Here is an 18,403-nt window from a genome sequence, read left to right on the forward strand (position 1 = left end):
TTCTATGGGTAATATCATATTTAAATATTTAAAGAACACTGCCAGTGTTTATGATGTCTGGGTCCTGTGTCATTCTTGCATTGATTGTGTTTTATACCACAGTTATTGTTATTCTCCATTATTGAGGCATTTCGGAGACATTTTGTAATGATATTTACAAAGTGCCTACTTTAAGCTTCCTGATATAACATTATTATAACATAACATTAAATGACATTGGACCCCCACCAAGTCGAAAGCACTTGTATTGGACTTGTATCCACGGTGATACATATTTTTGTAAGACTGTTAAGTCTCCATGGTAACCCCCTTCTCCCGGTTGTCCTCAGCTAGGTCGAGGCCCTCCAGGCGGAGATAGCGGGGCTGGCTAAGAGGCTGAGCTTCGAGGTGTCCGTGCGAGCCAAGCAGAAAGGTTGGACCGAGAAACACTGCCGGTATGGAGTGACCTTTGACCTTAGGATTCAAGACTCGATAATACTTAGCTGCCATAGCAACACAGTGCATGGAATTTGGTTTGGTGAGGTCAGTATTAATAAACACCACAACAAGTAGGCTACATGCAGCATAGTTAGCAACAAAGACCTCTTACAACACAAGCATACGTGCTAATGTTAATATGCTAATGCTAATATGTCTTTACTACTATGCACTCAAGTTCGACACTGTTTGACGAACAATGGGTAAACTTTAAGAGTTGAGTAGACTGGGTAAACTTAGGGCTAGATCCACAAAGAATGGATTGCACGGTGCTAGTTGCTCCCTTACTTACAATTAATTATGAATTGAAAATGGGGGCCCCTGATGTAAACAAGACAAAAGTCTTTCTCTGGTCTGCATCCCCTTAACAATTGTGTGTATTGAGCCCATTCTGCAATCTGTTAATAACATTTTCATTCAATCAATCACTGCGCAGATGAATGAATTGTAAGTAAGGGAGCAACTAGCACCGTGCAATCCATTCTTTGTGGATCTAGCCCTTAGACTTTAAGAGTTGAGTAGACTGGGTAAACTTAGACTTTAAGAGTTGAGTAGACTGGGTCAACTTAGACTTTAAGAGTTGAGTAGACTGGGTAAACTTAGACTTTAAGAGTTGAGTAGACTGGGTCAACTTAGACTAAGAGTTGAGTAGACTGGGTAAACTTAGACTTTAAGAGTTGAGTAGACTGGGTCAACTTAGACTTTAAGAGTTGAGTAGACTGGGTAAACTTAGACTTTAAGAGTTGAGTAGACTGGGTCAACTTAGACTAAGAGTTGAGTAGACTGGGTAAACTTAGACTTTAAGAGTTGAGTAGACTGGGTCAACTTAGACTTTAAGAGTTGAGTAGACTGGGTAAACTTAGACTTTAAGAGTTGAGTTGACTGGGTCAACTTAGACTTTATTAGACTTTAAGAGTTAAGTAGACTGGGTAAACTTAGACTTTAAGAGTTGAGTAGACTGGGTAAACTTAGACTTTAAGAGTTGAGTAGACTGGGTCAACTTAAACTAAGAGTTGAGTAGACTGGGTCGACTTAGACTAAGAGTTGAGTAGACTGGGTCAACTTAGACTAAGAGTTGAGTAGACTGGGTCAACTTAAACTAAGAGTTGAGTAGACTGGGTCAACTTAGACTTTAAGAGTTGAGTAGACTGGGTAAACTTAGACTTTAAGAGTTGAGTAGACTGGGTCAACTTAGACTAAGAGTTGAGTAGACTGGGTAAACTTAGACTTTAAGAGTTGAGTAGACTGGGTCAACTTAGACTTTAAGAGTTGAGTAGACTGGGTAAACTTAGACTTTAAGAGTTGAGTAGACTGGGTCAACTTAGACTAAGAGTTGAGTAGACTGGGTAAACTTAGACTTTAAGAGTTGAGTAGACTGGGTCAACTTAGACTTTAAGAGTTGAGTAGACTGGGTAAACTTAGACTTTAAGAGTTGAGTTGACTGGGTCAACTTAGACTTTATTAGACTTTAAGAGTTGAGTAGACTGGGTCAACTTAGACTTTAAGAGTTGAGTAGACTGGGTAAACTTAGACTTTAAGAGTTGAGTTGACTGGGTCAACTTAGACTTTATTAGACTTTAAGAGTTAAGTAGACTGGGTAAACTTAGACTTTAAGAGTTGAGTAGACTGGGTAAACTTAGACTTTAAGAGTTGAGTAGACTGGGTCAACTTAAACTAAGAGTTGAGTAGACTGGGTCGACTTAGACTAAGAGTTGAGTAGACTGGGTCAACTTAGACTAAGAGTTGAGTAGACTGGGTCAACTTAAACTAAGAGTTGAGTAGACTGGGTCAACTTAGACTTTAAGAGTTGAGTAGACTGGGTCAACTTAGACTAAGAGTTGAGTAGACTGGGTCAACTTAGACTAAGAGTTGAGTAAACTGGGTAAACTTAGACTTTAAGAGTTGAGTTGACTGGGTAAACTTAGACTAAGAGTTGAGTAGACTGGGTAAACTTAGACTTTAAGAGTTGAGTTGAGTGGGTAAACAATGCAGGCAATCGATTGATCTGTTCAGTTTCCAAAGATAGTCCCATCCAGTGTATCCGGGGGAAGGAGTCTTTAAGTCGAAGTCCTTTTAAGGCCTGGAGTTAGCAGCACCGTTCTCTTTAATTTATTACAAGCTCGGCAGAAGCTCACTCCCAATTTATTCTGATGTCATGACCTCTGACCTCTTAGGTCCTCTGAGGAAGGGGCCGGCAGGGGTCTGGCGTCAGGCCCACGACCCATGAATAAAAGGAATCCAAACAAAAGCATCCTTTTACTCTTGATAGCTTGGGGAGGATCTGGAAACACTTCTATGGTCAGGGGAGTCATGTGAAGTATAAATAATAATAATAATAATAATAATAATAATAATAATAATAATAATAATAATAATAATAATAATAATAATAATAATAATAATAATAATAATAATAATAATAATAATAATAATAATAAAATAATAATAATAATAATAATAATAATAATAATAATAATAATAATAATAATAATGAAATCTGTCTTTGAAAACAAAAGATTATATTGAAATGAAGGTTTTTCAATTGATAGTGTGATTATACTATGTTTGTTTTTGTTTCGTTTTTTTTTTACACAGTGTGATTCTGAATACAAAGTTGATTTTGAAGTGACTGTCAATAAGAACCATTTAGACTTAAATGACGTCCTTATTGAACATAACTGTCTGCAGTGGAGTCCACACAGTCCAGTCCACACGGTCCTTGCTCCAAAAGGAAACTTCCCACGGCACCTTCTAACCAGTAGTGCCTCTGACTGCAGCTGTGGTTTGTTTCTGCCAGGTACCAGTTTAAGAAGAACATGCGCCGGATCGTGTCGGAGCTGTACGTCAGGGACAACTGCCACCCGCTCAAAGGCAGTGTACTGGTCTGGGTTCAGCTGCCCATGTGGGTCTGTGTGTCTCTGGCTCTGCGCAACCTCAGCCTGGGCGTGTCGGAGACTGCTGCTGGTAGGCTATACAACACTAGAACTCTGTGTATAAGTAGTAGTAATAGTGGTAGTAATAGTAGTAGTAATAGTAATAGTAGTAGTGTTATGGTTTGTAACCGACCCCAATCGCACAACACAAGACAGGTATGATGGTTTGCCAAGAAACAGATATTTATTGAACAACAGGGAAATACAGGAAAAAGGGCACTGTCCCTTTAAGGGAGAAACACAAATACAGGAATATAATATGAGGGGAAGGAAGGTGCCTTTAAGAGGCGGGCAGGAAAGGAAACACTAAGGGAAGGTAAGGGAACGCCTAAGGGAAGGTTAAGGGAACGCCTTGGGACAGAGGAACTAGAGACTAGGTAACCAGGGACAAGGAGAACTAGGGAGAGAGGACTAGGGACTAGGAGAGCTAGGGAACAGGAGAAACGGGGACTAGGGGAGCTAGGGACAAAGAACTAGGTGGAACTAGTAGGGGAGAACTTGGGACCAGGAACTAGGTGGAACTAGAAAGGGGAGAACTAGGGAACAGGAACTAGGTGGAACTAGAAGGGGAGAACTTGGGACCAGGAACTAGGTGGAACTAGAAGGGGAGAACTAGGGAACAGGAACTAGGTGGAACTAGAAGGGGAGAACTAGGGAACAGGAACTAGGTGGAACTAGAAGGGGAGAACTAGGGAACAGGAACTAGGTGGAACTAGAAAGGGGAGAACTAGGGAACAGGAACTAGGTGGAACTAGAAAGGGGACTGAGGCCCGCGGAGGCGGGCTGGGAAACAGGGAGGAACTGGGAGGACTGGTGGAAATCATCTGGGCCGCTCTGCAGGACAGAGGAGAATAGTTAATGCACAAAGGGAAAAAACAGAGCAGGTGCAGAACAGTCCAAATAACAAAGTGAACAAAGTAATAATATCTTCGTGTGACAAACACACAGGGGGAGATGTAAAGTCCAAAAATACTATTCTAAGTGAGAACCAAAAACAGAGGCATTACGCTGGGAGATGAAATGTCCAAACTAACTAACAGAGGCAATACGCTGGGAGATGAAATGTCCAAACAAACTAACAGAGGCAATACGCTGGGAGAGTGACATCACAATCAAAACTCACCCAGGCGTATGCGTAAATGTACAGGAACAGCAGCGGGAACGGGGGCAAGGACACTACGCTGGGTGAGTGACATCACAATCAAAACTCACCCAGGCGTGTGCGTAATGGTACGGGGACAGCAACGGGAACGGGGGCAAGGACACTACGCTGGGTGAGTGACATCACAATCAAAACTCACCCAGGCGTGTGCGTAATGGTACGGGGACAGCAACGGGAACGGGGGCAAGGACACTACGCTGGGTGAGTGACATCACAATCAAAACTCACCCAGGCGTGTGCGTAATGGTACGGGGACAGCAACGGGGCGAGGGCATCGCCACCGGGTGGCAGGCTGTCCGAGCCGAGGGACAGAGTGCTGGAACAGTGGCGGTGACGAGGGCATCGTCCACCGGGTAGCCGCTGTCGGAGCCGAGGAACAGAGTGCTGGAACAGTGGCGGTGACGAGGGCATCGTCCACCGGGTAGCCGCTGTCGGAGCCGAGGAACAGAGTGCGCGCCACACCTTGGTGTGCGCGTCGGAACAGGGAGCTGGAACAGTGGCGGTGGCGAGGATGTCGTCCACCGGGTAGCCACTGTCGGAGCGAGGAACAGAGTGCGCGCCACACCTTGGTGTGCGCGTCGGAACAGTGGCGGTGGCGAGAACGTCGTCCACCGGGTAGCCGCTGTCGGAGCCGAGGAACAGAGTGCGCGCCACACCTTGGTGTGCGCGTCGGGACAGTGGCGGTGGCGAGAGCGTCGTCCACCGGGTAGCCGCTGTCGGAGCCGAGGAACAGAGTGCGCGCCACACCTTGGTGTGCGCGTCGGGACAGTGGCGGTGGCGAGAGCGTCGTCCACCGGGTAGCCGCTGTCGGAACCGAGAGACGCCTCGGGGTGCGTCTGCGAGGAGGAGTGTGCCAAGCTCGAAGGTCTGGAAGATGCGCGTCTGTGCGCTGGAACGGAGGAGCGTGCCAAGCTCGAGGGTCCGGGAGATGCGCGTCAGTGCGCTGGAACGGAGGAGCGTGCCAAGCTCGAGGGTCCGGGAGATGCGCGTCAGTGCACTGGAACGGAGGAGCGTGCCAAGCTCGAGGGTCCGGGAGATGCGCGTCAGTGCGCTGGAACGGAGGAGCGTGCCAAGCTCGAGGGTCCGGGAGATGCGCGTCAGTGCGCTGGAACGGAGGAGCGTGCCAAGCTCGAGGGTCCGGGAGATGCGCGTCAGTGCGCTGGAACGGAGGAGCGTGCCAAGCTCGAGGGTCCGGGAGATGCGCGTCAGTCTAGATGTGCGTCAGGACGAACAGCTGCGCTGGGGTCTGCAGTGGAACGCTGAGGTGCCTCCCGTGGAAGTTACAGGGAGCGCAGAACAGTCTCCTCCACAGGCTACGGCGACAGCAGACGAAGGCTGGAGCAAACATCTCAAGGCTGGAGAGGTCCATCTTACAGCATTGGTAGACCAGAGGATCTCCCGAAAAGAGTCTAGATGTTAGGAATATGACTCGGCATGAATACAACACGACCCCACGCCAAAACGAGGGGAAGCGCCCTGGTATTTAAAGCCCACAGGGGGACTAATTAGCCTGCCACCACAGGTGCGAGAGATAATAGAATATCAAACAGGTGTGGCCACTAAGGGTAAAGAACGAGAGGGTGGGGGCTAGAGAGAGTGAGTAGGGAATTCCTAACAGTAGGCTTAAAGAAGACAGAGAATAGGGAATTCCTAACAGTAGGCTTAAAGAAGACAGAGAAAAGGTAGTGAGCAGCGGGCAAAACCTCACAGTATCCCCCCCTCCAACGGGAGCCACCCGGCGACCCAAAACAAATACAGACAGAGTGGCAGGGGCAAAACAAGACGGTACTGGCCAAGCCAGCAGGGGAAGCCACCACAAGAGTGGGGCTAGCAAAAGAAACAGGGTCGCCGAGGGGTAACTAGGGTAGCAGAGGGGCAACTGGGGGAACTGGTCTAGAGGAACTGGGTCTAGAGAACTGGTCTAGAGAACTGGTCTAGAGAACTGGGCTAGAGAACCGGGCTAGAGAACTGGTCTAGAGAACTGGTTTAGAGAACTGGTCTAGAGAACTGGTCTAGAGGAACTGGGTCTAGAGAACTGAGGGGCAAGCAGGGTAGCAAAAGGGGTAACCATGGTAGCACCGGGAAAAGGGCTAGCAGAGGGAAGGTTAGCTGCCAGGGCACTGACAGCTACAGGGCCTATGCTAGCTGTACTGCTACATCAACATAGAGGCTGCGCAAGCTGCCGGAGCTAGGCTAGCAGAGGGAAAGGGTAGCTGCCAGGGCACTGATAGCTACAGGGCCTATGCTAGCTGTACTGCTACATCAACATAGAGGCTGCGCTAGCTGCCGGAGCTAGGCTGGCAGACAGGGCTGGACCAGCATGAGAGAACAAGCTAGCTGGAAGGACAGTCCTAGCTGTGTGAGATAAACTACACAAAAAAAGTGGAGGCCATGCAGAGGGACCAGGTTAGCTGCTTGGGCCTGGCTAGCTACAGGGCCTATGCCAGCTGCAAGGCTGCATTAACATAGAGGCTGTGCTAACAGCCGGGGCCAAGCTAGCAGGCCGGGGCCATGCAGAGGGAAACTGGGTTAGCCGCCAGGGCATGGCTAGCTACAGGGGGGTCAAACAGGGCAAAACGGGAAGCAAACAGGGGAGCTAACCGGGGAGACTAACAAGCTAAACAGGGGAGTAACAGGCTAACAAGGGAGCTAAACAGGACTAACAAGGAAGCTAAACTGGGCTAACAGGGAAGCTAACAGGGCTAACAGGGGAGCTAGAGGGAACAAGAAAAAAAAGAGGCAAACTCAACATACACAGTCTGTGCTGGCTGGGGTCGTAGACTTGGTGGGGTCGTACTGTTATGGTTTGTAACCGACCCCAATCGCACAACACAAGACAGGTATGATGGTTTGCCAAGAAACAGATATTTATTGAACAACAGGGAAATACAGGAAAAAGGGCACTGTCCCTTTAAGGGAGAAACACAAATACAGGAATATAATATGAGGGGAAGGAAGGTGCCTTTAAGAGGCGGGCAGGAAAGGAAACACTAAGGGAAGGTAAGGGAACGCCTAAGGGAAGGTTAAGGGAACGCCTTGGGACAGAGGAACTAGAGACTAGGTAACCAGGGACAAGGAGAACTAGGGAGAGAGGACTAGGGACTAGGAGAGCTAGGGAACAGGAGAAACGGGGACTAGGGGAGCTAGGGACAAAGAACTAGGTGGAACTAGTAGGGGAGAACTTGGGACCAGGAACTAGGTGGAACTAGAAAGGGGAGAACTAGGGAACAGGAACTAGGTGGAACTAGAAGGGGAGAACTTGGGACCAGGAACTAGGTGGAACTAGAAGGGGAGAACTAGGGAACAGGAACTAGGTGGAACTAGAAGGGGAGAACTAGGGAACAGGAACTAGGTGGAACTAGAAGGGGAGAACTAGGGAACAGGAACTAGGTGGAACTAGAAAGGGGAGAACTAGGGAACAGGAACTAGGTGGAACTAGAAAGGGGACTGAGGCCCGCGGAGGCGGGCTGGGAAACAGGGAGGAACTGGGAGGACTGGTGGAAATCATCTGGGCCGCTCTGCAGGACAGAGGAGAATAGTTAATGCACAAAGGGAAAAAACAGAGCAGGTGCAGAACAGTCCAAATAACAAAGTGAACAAAGTAATAATATCTTCGTGTGACAAACACACAGGGGGAGATGTAAAGTCCAAAAATACTATTCTAAGTGAGAACCAAAAACAGAGGCATTACGCTGGGAGATGAAATGTCCAAACTAACTAACAGAGGCAATACGCTGGGAGATGAAATGTCCAAACAAACTAACAGAGGCAATACGCTGGGAGAGTGACATCACAATCAAAACTCACCCAGGCGTATGCGTAAAGGTACAGGAACAGCAGCGGGAACGGGGGCAAGGACACTACGCTGGGTGAGTGACATCACAATCAAAACTCACCCAGGCGTGTGCGTAATGGTACGGGGACAGCAACGGGAACGGGGGCAAGGACACTACGCTGGGTGAGTGACATCACAATCAAAACTCACCCAGGCGTGTGCGTAATGGTACGGGGACAGCAACGGGAACGGGGGCAAGGACACTACGCTGGGTGAGTGACATCACAATCAAAACTCACCCAGGCGTGTGCGTAATGGTACGGGGACAGCAACGGGGCGAGGGCATCGCCACCGGGTGGCAGGCTGTCCGAGCCGAGGGACAGAGTGCTGGAACAGTGGCGGTGACGAGGGCATCGTCCACCGGGTAGCCGCTGTCGGAGCCGAGGAACAGAGTGCGCGCCACACCTTGGTGTGCGCGTCGGAACAGGGAGCTGGAACAGTGGCGGTGGCGAGGATGTCGTCCACCGGGTAGCCACTGTCGGAGCGAGGAACAGAGTGCGCGCCACACCTTGGTGTGCGCGTCGGAACAGTGGCGGTGGCGAGAACGTCGTCCACCGGGTAGCCGCTGTCGGAGCCGAGGAACAGAGTGCGCGCCACACCTTGGTGTGCGCGTCGGGACAGTGGCGGTGGCGAGAGCGTCGTCCACCGGGTAGCCGCTGTCGGAGCCGAGGAACAGAGTGCGCGCCACACCTTGGTGTGCGCGTCGGGACAGTGGCGGTGGCGAGAGCGTCGTCCACCGGGTAGCCGCTGTCGGAACCGAGAGACGCCTCGGGGTGCGTCTGCGAGGAGGAGTGTGCCAAGCTCGAAGGTCTGGAAGATGCGCGTCTGTGCGCTGGAACGGAGGAGCGTGCCAAGCTCGAGGGTCCGGGAGATGCGCGTCAGTGCGCTGGAACGGAGGAGCGTGCCAAGCTCGAGGGTCCGGGAGATGCGCGTCAGTGCGCTGGAACGGAGGAGCGTGCCAAGCTCGAGGGTCCGGGAGATTCGCGTCAGTGCGCTGGAACGGAGGAGCGTGCCAAGCTCGAGGGTCCGGGAGATGCGCGTCAGTGCGCTGGAACGGAGGAGCGTGCCAAGCTCGAGGGTCCGGGAGATGCGCGTCAGTGCGCTGGAACGGAGGAGCGTGCCAAGCTCGAGGGTCCGGGAGATGCGCGTCAGTCTAGATGTGCGTCAGGACGAACAGCTGCGCTGGGGTCTGCAGTGGAACGCTGAGGTGCCTCCCGTGGAAGTTACAGGGAGCGCAGAACAGTCTCCTCCACAGGCTACGGCGACAGCAGACGAAGGCTGGAGCAAACATCTCAAGGCTGGAGAGGTCCATCTTACAGCATTGGTAGACCAGAGGATCTCCCGAAAAGAGTCTAGATGTTAGGAATATGACTCGGCATGAATACAACACGACCCCACGCCAAAACGAGGGGAAGCGCCCTGGTATTTAAAGCCCACAGGGGGACTAATTAGCCTGCCACCACAGGTGCGAGAGATAATAGAATATCAAACAGGTGTGGCCACTAAGGGTAAAGAACGAGAGGGTGGGGGCTAGAGAGAGTGAGTAGGGAATTCCTAACAGTAGGCTTAAAGAAGACAGAGAATAGGGAATTCCTAACAGTAGGCTTAAAGAAGACAGAGAAAAGGTAGTGAGCAGCGGGCAAAACCTCACAAGTAGTAGTAGTAGTAGTAGTAGTAGTAGTAGTAGTAGTAGTAGTAGTAGTAATTCAGATTCAGATTCCTTTAATAAGCCTATGTGTAAACACATTGGTAATTGTTTCGGCATTACAGTGTATGCATTTTTCCATAAATCTTTTTTCAAATAACAACAGCAACAACAGACACAGGACAAATACAGTGCAGAGAAGGATTAATCATTTTAATAAATATATATATATATAAAGTGTAAAGTAAAGTGCAATAGTAGTAATATTAGTAGTAATAGTAGCAGTAGTAGTAGTAATAGTAGCAGTAGTAATAGTAGTAATAGTAGTAGTACTAGTAGTAATAATAGTAGTAGTAGTAGTAGTAGTAGTAGTAGTAGTAGTAGTAGTAGTAGTAGTAGTAATAGTAATAGTAGTAATAGTAGCAGCAGTAGTAGTAATAGTAGTAGTAGTAGTAGTAGTAGTACTAGTAGTAATAATAGTAGTAGTAATAGTAGTAGTAGTAGTAATAGCAGTAGTAATAGTAGAAGTAGTAATAGTAGCAGCAGTAGCAGTAATAGTAGTAGTAGTAGTAGTAGTAGTAGTAATAGTAGTAGTACTAGTAGTAGTAATAGTAGTAGTAATAGTAGTAGTAGTAGTAATAGCAGTAGTAATAGTAGTAGTAGTAATAGTAGCAGCAGTAGCAGTAATAGTAGTAGTAGTAGTAGTAGTAGTAGTAGTAGTAGTAGTAGTAGTAGTAGTAGTAGTAATAGTAGTAGTAGTAATAGTAGTAGTAGTAGTAATAGCAGTAGTAATAGTAGTAGTAGTAATAGTAGCAGCAGTAGCAGTAATAGTAGTAGTAGTAGTAGTAGTAGTAGTAGTAGTAGTAGTAGTAGTAGTAGTAGTAGTAGTAGTAATAATAGTAGTAATAAGATAGTTAACCTTTCCACGTCAGAGGATCGGTCCATGCATGGCTCTGACTGGCGGGAAAACTGCCTCTGTACAACACAATGGCAGAGGAACATGGAAATGTGCATTGTCGCACATTGTGCACAATGTCGCATTCCCATTAAGTAGAGATAATGTCCATCAGGAAAACCATGCTTGTCGGTGACTTCATGTACCGTTATGATTCTGTATGTGTTTCAGCGCTGCAGTCTGAGCTGGCAACAGGGGGCGCTCTGTGGTTCTCTGACCTGACCTTACCTGACTCTACCTGGATCATGCCTGTCTCCCTGGGCCTCATCAACCTGCTCATCGTAGAGGTGAGGATGTGTGTGTGTTGTGTCTGTGTGTGTGTGTGTCTGTGTGTGTCTGTGTGTGTGTGTTTATGTGTGTGTCTGTGTGTGTGTGTGTGTGTGTGTGTTTATGTGTATAAAAGCTGTTGTAAAGTATCTTAATCACATCAGATTAAGACCTGCATCACCCTGACAATGAGGAGGTTTGTCTCCATATCAAGACGTTGATTCAGTGCTTCTAAAAGTTGCCAGTTCCACGCCTAGGGATGTATCAACCCAGTTAGACAGAGTGATACTAATTAGACGTTGGTACAACAGTTTCATCTTTTACATCACATGTGCCATGGGTGATAAATGTCTTTATGTTTGTGTTCACGATAAGACGCCTTGCATGGAATGTTTGTGTAGTTCTCTTTCTTCCAACATTGTGTCTGTAACATAGCAACCACTGTTTGGTAAATCGCATGGCAATGCAAGAGACAACGGTTGCTATGGGCTAAACAACGGTTGCTATGTGTTGAGGATTTATGAGAAATATATCAACAAAAACATTACAATTTGGTGTCATATTATTACTGGATCTTGTAAACAAGTCACAGTAGAACAGTAATATCATATTTTTCAAACAAAACAAAAAGACAGAAATCTGACCTTATGGTTTGAATATGTGCAAAGAAATTAAACGTAAAAGTGTTGAACATCAGTTCAAATACCAGAGAAAGGCAAAACTGTGTCAAAACACATACTACACTAATGCTTGTTAAATCTCATACCAATGTGACTTCAAGTTGTCATCCAACTCCACGTCTCTAAATCAGGATGCTTTGGGAAGAAACAAGTCTGGGGGGGAAACATGTTTTTATCTCCCAGTTTCCTTTGTTTGGGACAGTTTAGCTAGAGGAGTTTAGAGCTTAGCTGCAATATAGATGGCGATATAGTTATCTGCTTAAAGAAACCATACCTTTATGGCTGCTGCGTTCATCGTCGTTTCCATGGACACAGTGAATAAACATAATTGCACAGATGCTGCAAATTATTTCACTTTTTTTCAACAGATTTTCAGTTCTTATTAGTAAAGTAGGTTAAAATATTATAATAACAATTAATGAATGTAATATTATTCATTTAATATGTTAACACATTGGGCGCCAGCCGTTAGCCTGGTCCTTGTGGCTAACGTGACACGTTTCCATAACATATTTTCACTGTGCGTCACTATGTTTGGAGAGCTATATATCTATATTCTATATTATAGCTATGGACAGTGACTTTCTTCCGTCGAACATGCAAAAAAGAGATAATTTCTTCAATTATACTTGAATATAAGTATAGTTTAGGAGTGATCAGGATAATTCCTGAAACGCTGAGTTATAGGGCGCTACGTGTATTCTACTATAAGCGTTGGCGTTTCTTGCCTGGACACGCTACTATTTCCAAATCAAATGTATATAATTAAGCATTACATCACGCGCAGGAATGTGTTATAGGAATTAGATCATGCCTAGGGGTGGTTGTTAGGCCCGACGCGCAGCGGAGGGTCGTTAGACCCCCCTAGGCATGATCTAATTCCTATAACACGACTACAAGTGGTGTAATCTCTTTTATACAATGGCCGAATTCACCCAACCTTATTGCTATAGAATAAACACACAGTAATTGAAGCATAATGGAGATTTATTCACAAAACCATCCGCAGAAAAAGTAGGTAAAAAAAAAGAAAAAAAGGTTGCCTCCGTGTCTAGAAGCAGAGGGAGGTGCGGTGCTTCAAAGCATGCCATCTAACAACAAACTTCATGAATCCTGCGATGTATTATTGTTTTGACAATGGGTCATGACAAACCAATTACATAATCCAACATTGTGTAAACAACTAACATATTCCAGTTAACTGTATCTTTTTTAACTTATTTGTTACGAATATATCCATACCTCCATTGTGTCCGGGACATCCAGTGAAATCGCTTTGTGCGACAGTGTCCTTTTGCAGAGGGAGGTTGCTACAAAGCATGCCATCTAACAGTGAAGTTACCGGTTGTTATTTGATTGATTGATTGATTGATTGATTGATTGATTGATTGAACATTTTATTACCAGATTGCAGAATGGGTACAATACAGTACAGCTCAATACACACAATTGTTAAGGGGATGCAGACCAGAGAAAGACTTTCGTCTTGTTTACATCAGGGTCCCCCATTTTCAATTCATCATAACATATATGACATACAGATAGACAGTACTGCTACATCTATACATTTATGACATACCAGATTTACAAATACAGTACTGTTTTTGTAGGGTGATTATGGTTTATTTACATTGAGGTTCTGGGGTCACGTGGAGTGTGTTATACGAAATACCCCCCTCCACCCCACCTACCAATCTCCTACCTACCAACCTCCTCCAATGTACAGTTTCTTTGTCAAATGTATATACTCTCTTTTTTAGACTCTTCTTGTATCACAAACAGTACTGTATTTGTAAATCTGGTATGTCATAAATGTATAGATGTAGCAGTACTGTCTATCTGTATGTCATATATGTTATGATGCATTGAAAATGGGGGACCCTGATGTAAACAAGACGAAAGTCTTTCTCTGGTCTGCATCCCCTTAACAATTGTGTGTATTGAGCTGTACTGTATTGTACCCATTCTGCAATCTGTTAATACAATTTTCAATCAATCAATCAAATAACAACCGGTAACTTCACTGTGCTTCTTAATAAAATGTTCAATCAATCAATCAATCAATCAATCAATCAATCAATCAAATAACAACCGGTAACTTCACTGTGCTTCTTAATAAAATGTTCAATCAATCAATCAATCAATCAATCAATCAATCAAATAACAACCGGTAACTTCACTGTGCTTCTTAATAAAATGTTCAATCAATCAATCAATCAAATAACCGGTAACTTCACTGTGCTTTTTAATAACATTTTCAATCAATCAATTAAATAACAACCGGTAACTTCACTGTGCTTTTTAATAACATTTTCAATCAATCAATCAATCAAATCTAAAAAAAATACAAATACAAAATCTACGGCAATTTTTATTTATTTTTTTAACACATTGGGCGCCATGGGTTATACCCATCAATATGCCCTCTCTGCCACCACTGTAAGCCTATGGAGATGTTTACCTTCTTTGCAGGGCTATAACTTTTTAAATATTATAGGTATATCTGCATTACTATGGCCCATTCAACATCGATTATCTATCGTTCAGGATGTGGGAACGTTATATATTTCATTCATACATTGTTGTGTTAATAGCGTCGAGAATATAAGTATGTTTTTAATCTTTTCTGGTGTAATTCCAAAAACAGTAGTTATAGGTCCTGAAGCATATGATAGATTATCGATTGGCGTTTCTTTCCAATACACGCTATATTAAAAAATTCAAATGTATATGATCGGTATACATTATGCTTCATCATGCATGAAGGAAAGGGGGGGGGGTCGTTTATAATTCCTTGATCGTCAGTAACGGCTTTATTTAGTATGGGTTGATATATTGATCAGACTGATTGCAAACAAAGAAATGCACAATCGGGCTGGAAATAACGTTAGTGTCCTCTTACCGTTCGCCGATGAGACTGGAGGAAAAAGATCCCAATTATTTGACGCCGATCTCCTAGATCCATTTCCGGTTTGTATGGCACAATAAACGCCGAAATCATATAGATTATTGCGTTATGGAAGGGATCCAAATGCACTCCAGTGTTTGTCTGGAGTCCCGTAACAAGATATGACTGCCGGAGGGATTTCCTCGACGCACCGACCGCCACTTCGGGTTTGACGGTGAATGTAACTCGCCCTACCATCCACCAGGTGGCGGTATTGAGGCGTTGCAATTTCATTCAGGGTCCCGCTGCAGCACCGGAGGTTGGCTGGATGAATTATGAATGCCATGGCGAAAAATGTAAATATTGATTTCAAAAACGGCTTACGCCGTTGTTGGCGTTTTAATTATGGCTATGTGTCTAATCTGCCCGTCGCTTATCAATGACTTGTTTGCAGTCAACATTGTCGAAACAAATTGTTTTTTGCACATAGCACTGGTGCTACAGAGGTTGATAGTTTTGTAGCACAGGCCAAAATCTTGTAGCACAAGTATAAAACGTGTTATATTTGTAACAGTCACAAATGTGCCTATTGTATTTGTGTTATTTAGTTGCAGTGCCATGTTTGGCTGTCATTTAGTATATCGCCATGTGTTATTATTACTATGATACTCTCATATGCTATTTTCAATTAATATCATAAACAACATAAGGAATATTAGCATCATTTTGAGTGGACTGAAGGAATGAGTCAGCGTTAATAGTTTTAAATGCAAATAATTTATTGAAACATAGAAGTGGGGTCGGTTGGGACACACACACACACACACACAATGGGGGACCCTGATGTAAACAAGACAAACGTCTTTCTCTGGTCTGCATCCCCTTAACAATTGTGTGTATTGAGCCGTACTGTACCCATTCTGCAATCTGTTAAATAAAGTTTTCATTCATTCATTCACACACACTGTTTCAACTCACCACCCCCGCATCATATTGTAGTCTAGTCTGTCTTCAAACTTCCACTCCTCTCGAAACTTGTTTATATTTGAATATCATCGTTATCTGTCCATCCTCAGTTTACTATAATACTCCTGTCCTGAGTCCTGACTATAGTGACTTCATCGTCTTTCCAAACGCACGCACGCACACACACACAGGGAAGGGGAGAGAGTGCCCCCCCATTTCCCTTTCCACACTGTGTCTGCTGGCTCTGCGCCTCTGATCAGGATTAGCTTGTTAGCTTGCTAACGTTGTAGTGATTGTAATGGTACATAAACGTTAATTTCGGGCGATGTGCGCATAAAGGAATGGCGACGGTGCAAAGCATGTAGATGCATTTGACCCGTTGCGAGAAAGAAAAAACACCACGGATTTATTTCGGGACGTGTAGGCGCACTGCTGTGTTAACGCAGCAGTGCGCACCAACCGACCAACGCGCTGCTCTGCAAGCAGAAGCACGGATAGGGCGGATACGACTCGTCGAGTTGTCACAAGAGTTTTTTCAAAATAAGAGTATCAAATGCACCTGAACGTTGCTAGCTTTCGGAGCCTAGCTGGAGCTGAGCGTGGGCAGAAATGAGACCTGCTACAGGATTTTCAAAATAAGAGTATCTATATGAACCGAATCCCTATCGCACCAGTGCTACTGAAGTAAATCCATCCATCGCACAGACAGCTGTTGCTGTAGCACGTGCGATATATATGTCGCACTGTACACCCCTGCGCTTATTGATTACAGTGTTGGTACTGTAAATACATAATCGTCGCTGTTCTGAGGGCCGGCGATCACTTGGTCTCTTCAGATGCCTTGACGGAAAAATAAAATGAGCAAACTGACCACTCCCCCTGTATCAGTCTGAGCTGATGGGGTGCAGTTACACAGGGAGAGAATAGGGGGCGGTATCTTCCCAATTGAGCTCAGAGAGACTGCAGCACTAACCCATGGCTCGATTGATGAAATATGAATTAAAATCGCCAATAAAAAAAATACAGCAAACAAACGACATTTTGCATCGGTCGGCACTCAATGGGGGGTCTGATAAAACGAGTTATGACGTCGCTGGCATCCAAAGTGTTAAGGATCAAGTGTGCCAGATGCGTTTCAAAGTGGTCAGATGAAGCAATTTACTCGGCTCCGTCTAAATTTAGTGCCCGGAGGGATTTAACCGTAACACAGGGTGATATATACGGTTTCAAAGGGTGGGTGACACTGCCATCTAGTAGGATGCGGCCGGTATTGCACTTTGGCGATCTCAAAATCCTTTCCTATGGCAACACCGAGGTCAGTGGATGAATAATGAATACGCATGGCGAGTTAACCCGACTAATCTCGGGTCTGGCGCAGAATGTGTTAAAATTCAACAAAACAAAAACACAACATCAACAATATCAATAATAACACACCAACAATAATAATAATAATGATACAACAATAAGAAATAAGAAATATGTGTTATATATAAACCTAGACTAAAAATACTAAATAAAAATGTAAAAGTAAAAATACCAATTCAAAGGCATCAGGCTATTATTCTAAAAGTATCGATACTAATGAAATGGAGTATTGGACAATTTTTAACGGCAGGGTAGTGCAATACTTCTCTAGTATCGGTGTATCATGCAACCGTAGCCCAAAGAGGAAGTAAACAAACCGGTGCTACTTACACTCATATTAACACTTTGATCGCCGGGGTTAAATTCATAATTTACCATCCCTCGCCAGCCCTATTTAACATGGAGAAGTTCCCCTTCTTTGCAGGGCTATAACTTTTTAAATTGTATTGCTAAATTGACATTACCATGGCCCATTCAAAGTCCTATATCTATTGTTCAGGGTGTAGCAACGTTATACTTTTTCATTCACATATTCATACTAAAATACGGTCTAAAGTATAAGTATGTTTTTATCGTTTTCTGCAGCTTTCTCCAGAACGTGATTTATAGCCCTAAATGCATTATATTGATGATTGTATACAGTTTGATAGCAATCGGCGCGAGATAAAAAAATTCAACTGCACGTACTTCTAGAAGTTACTACGTATGAGCTGATGTTGACCGGATGGGCGGGGGGTCGTTTATAATTCCGTGGGCAACGTTATATCATTCATCTAGTGTGGGTGATATGATCATTAGAGCAGTTAGTATAGAAGACATTAAAAAACAACGCTGAAACTCACCGTAGCTTCCTCTCGCCGTTGGGAGATGAGCGTGGAACAGAATTTTTCCTATTATGGGATGTAGAAATACCCGATCCATTTCCAGGTTGTATAATAGTATATACTTCCAAATCATGTTGTTTATTGAGTTATTGGCAACGGATCGCTATCCATTGTGTCGAGATCGAGTCCCGGGACCTAGAGCGAGTGATCGGACCAAATTGAAATGAGCACCAGCTTCCACTTCCTGTTTCTTCCCTGGGCGATCAGGCCGATCGGCCACCAGATGGCGCTCTTGAACCGTTAGAGAGTTGATAGGGGCTCACCAGTACATCTCATGTCTCCGGGGAAGAAATATGATTTCGATCACAGATTTTTGAAATATTGATATCAAAGACGCTGTCCAG

The 18,403-nt window shown here is 45.0% G+C and overlaps 1 protein-coding gene across 1 annotated transcript in view; it reads left to right on the forward strand.

Moving 5' to 3' along the window:
* The window catches only part of cox18 (cytochrome c oxidase assembly factor COX18), a 48,076-nt gene that overhangs the window by 14,651 nt on the left and 15,022 nt on the right, over positions 1-18,403 (forward strand). Inside the window, exons 3-5 of the mRNA XM_084331687.1 lie at positions 334-434; positions 3,275-3,441; positions 11,179-11,294. Of these exons, the coding sequence (XP_084187813.1) occupies positions 334-434; positions 3,275-3,441; positions 11,179-11,294 (384 nt within the window). The remainder of the gene's footprint in view (positions 1-333; positions 435-3,274; positions 3,442-11,178; positions 11,295-18,403) is intronic.

This window comes from Notolepis coatsorum (genome assembly GCF_963971535.1).
Source record: "Notolepis coatsorum genome assembly, chromosome: 16".
NCBI classification, from domain to species: domain Eukaryota; kingdom Metazoa; phylum Chordata; class Actinopteri; order Aulopiformes; family Paralepididae; genus Notolepis; species Notolepis coatsorum.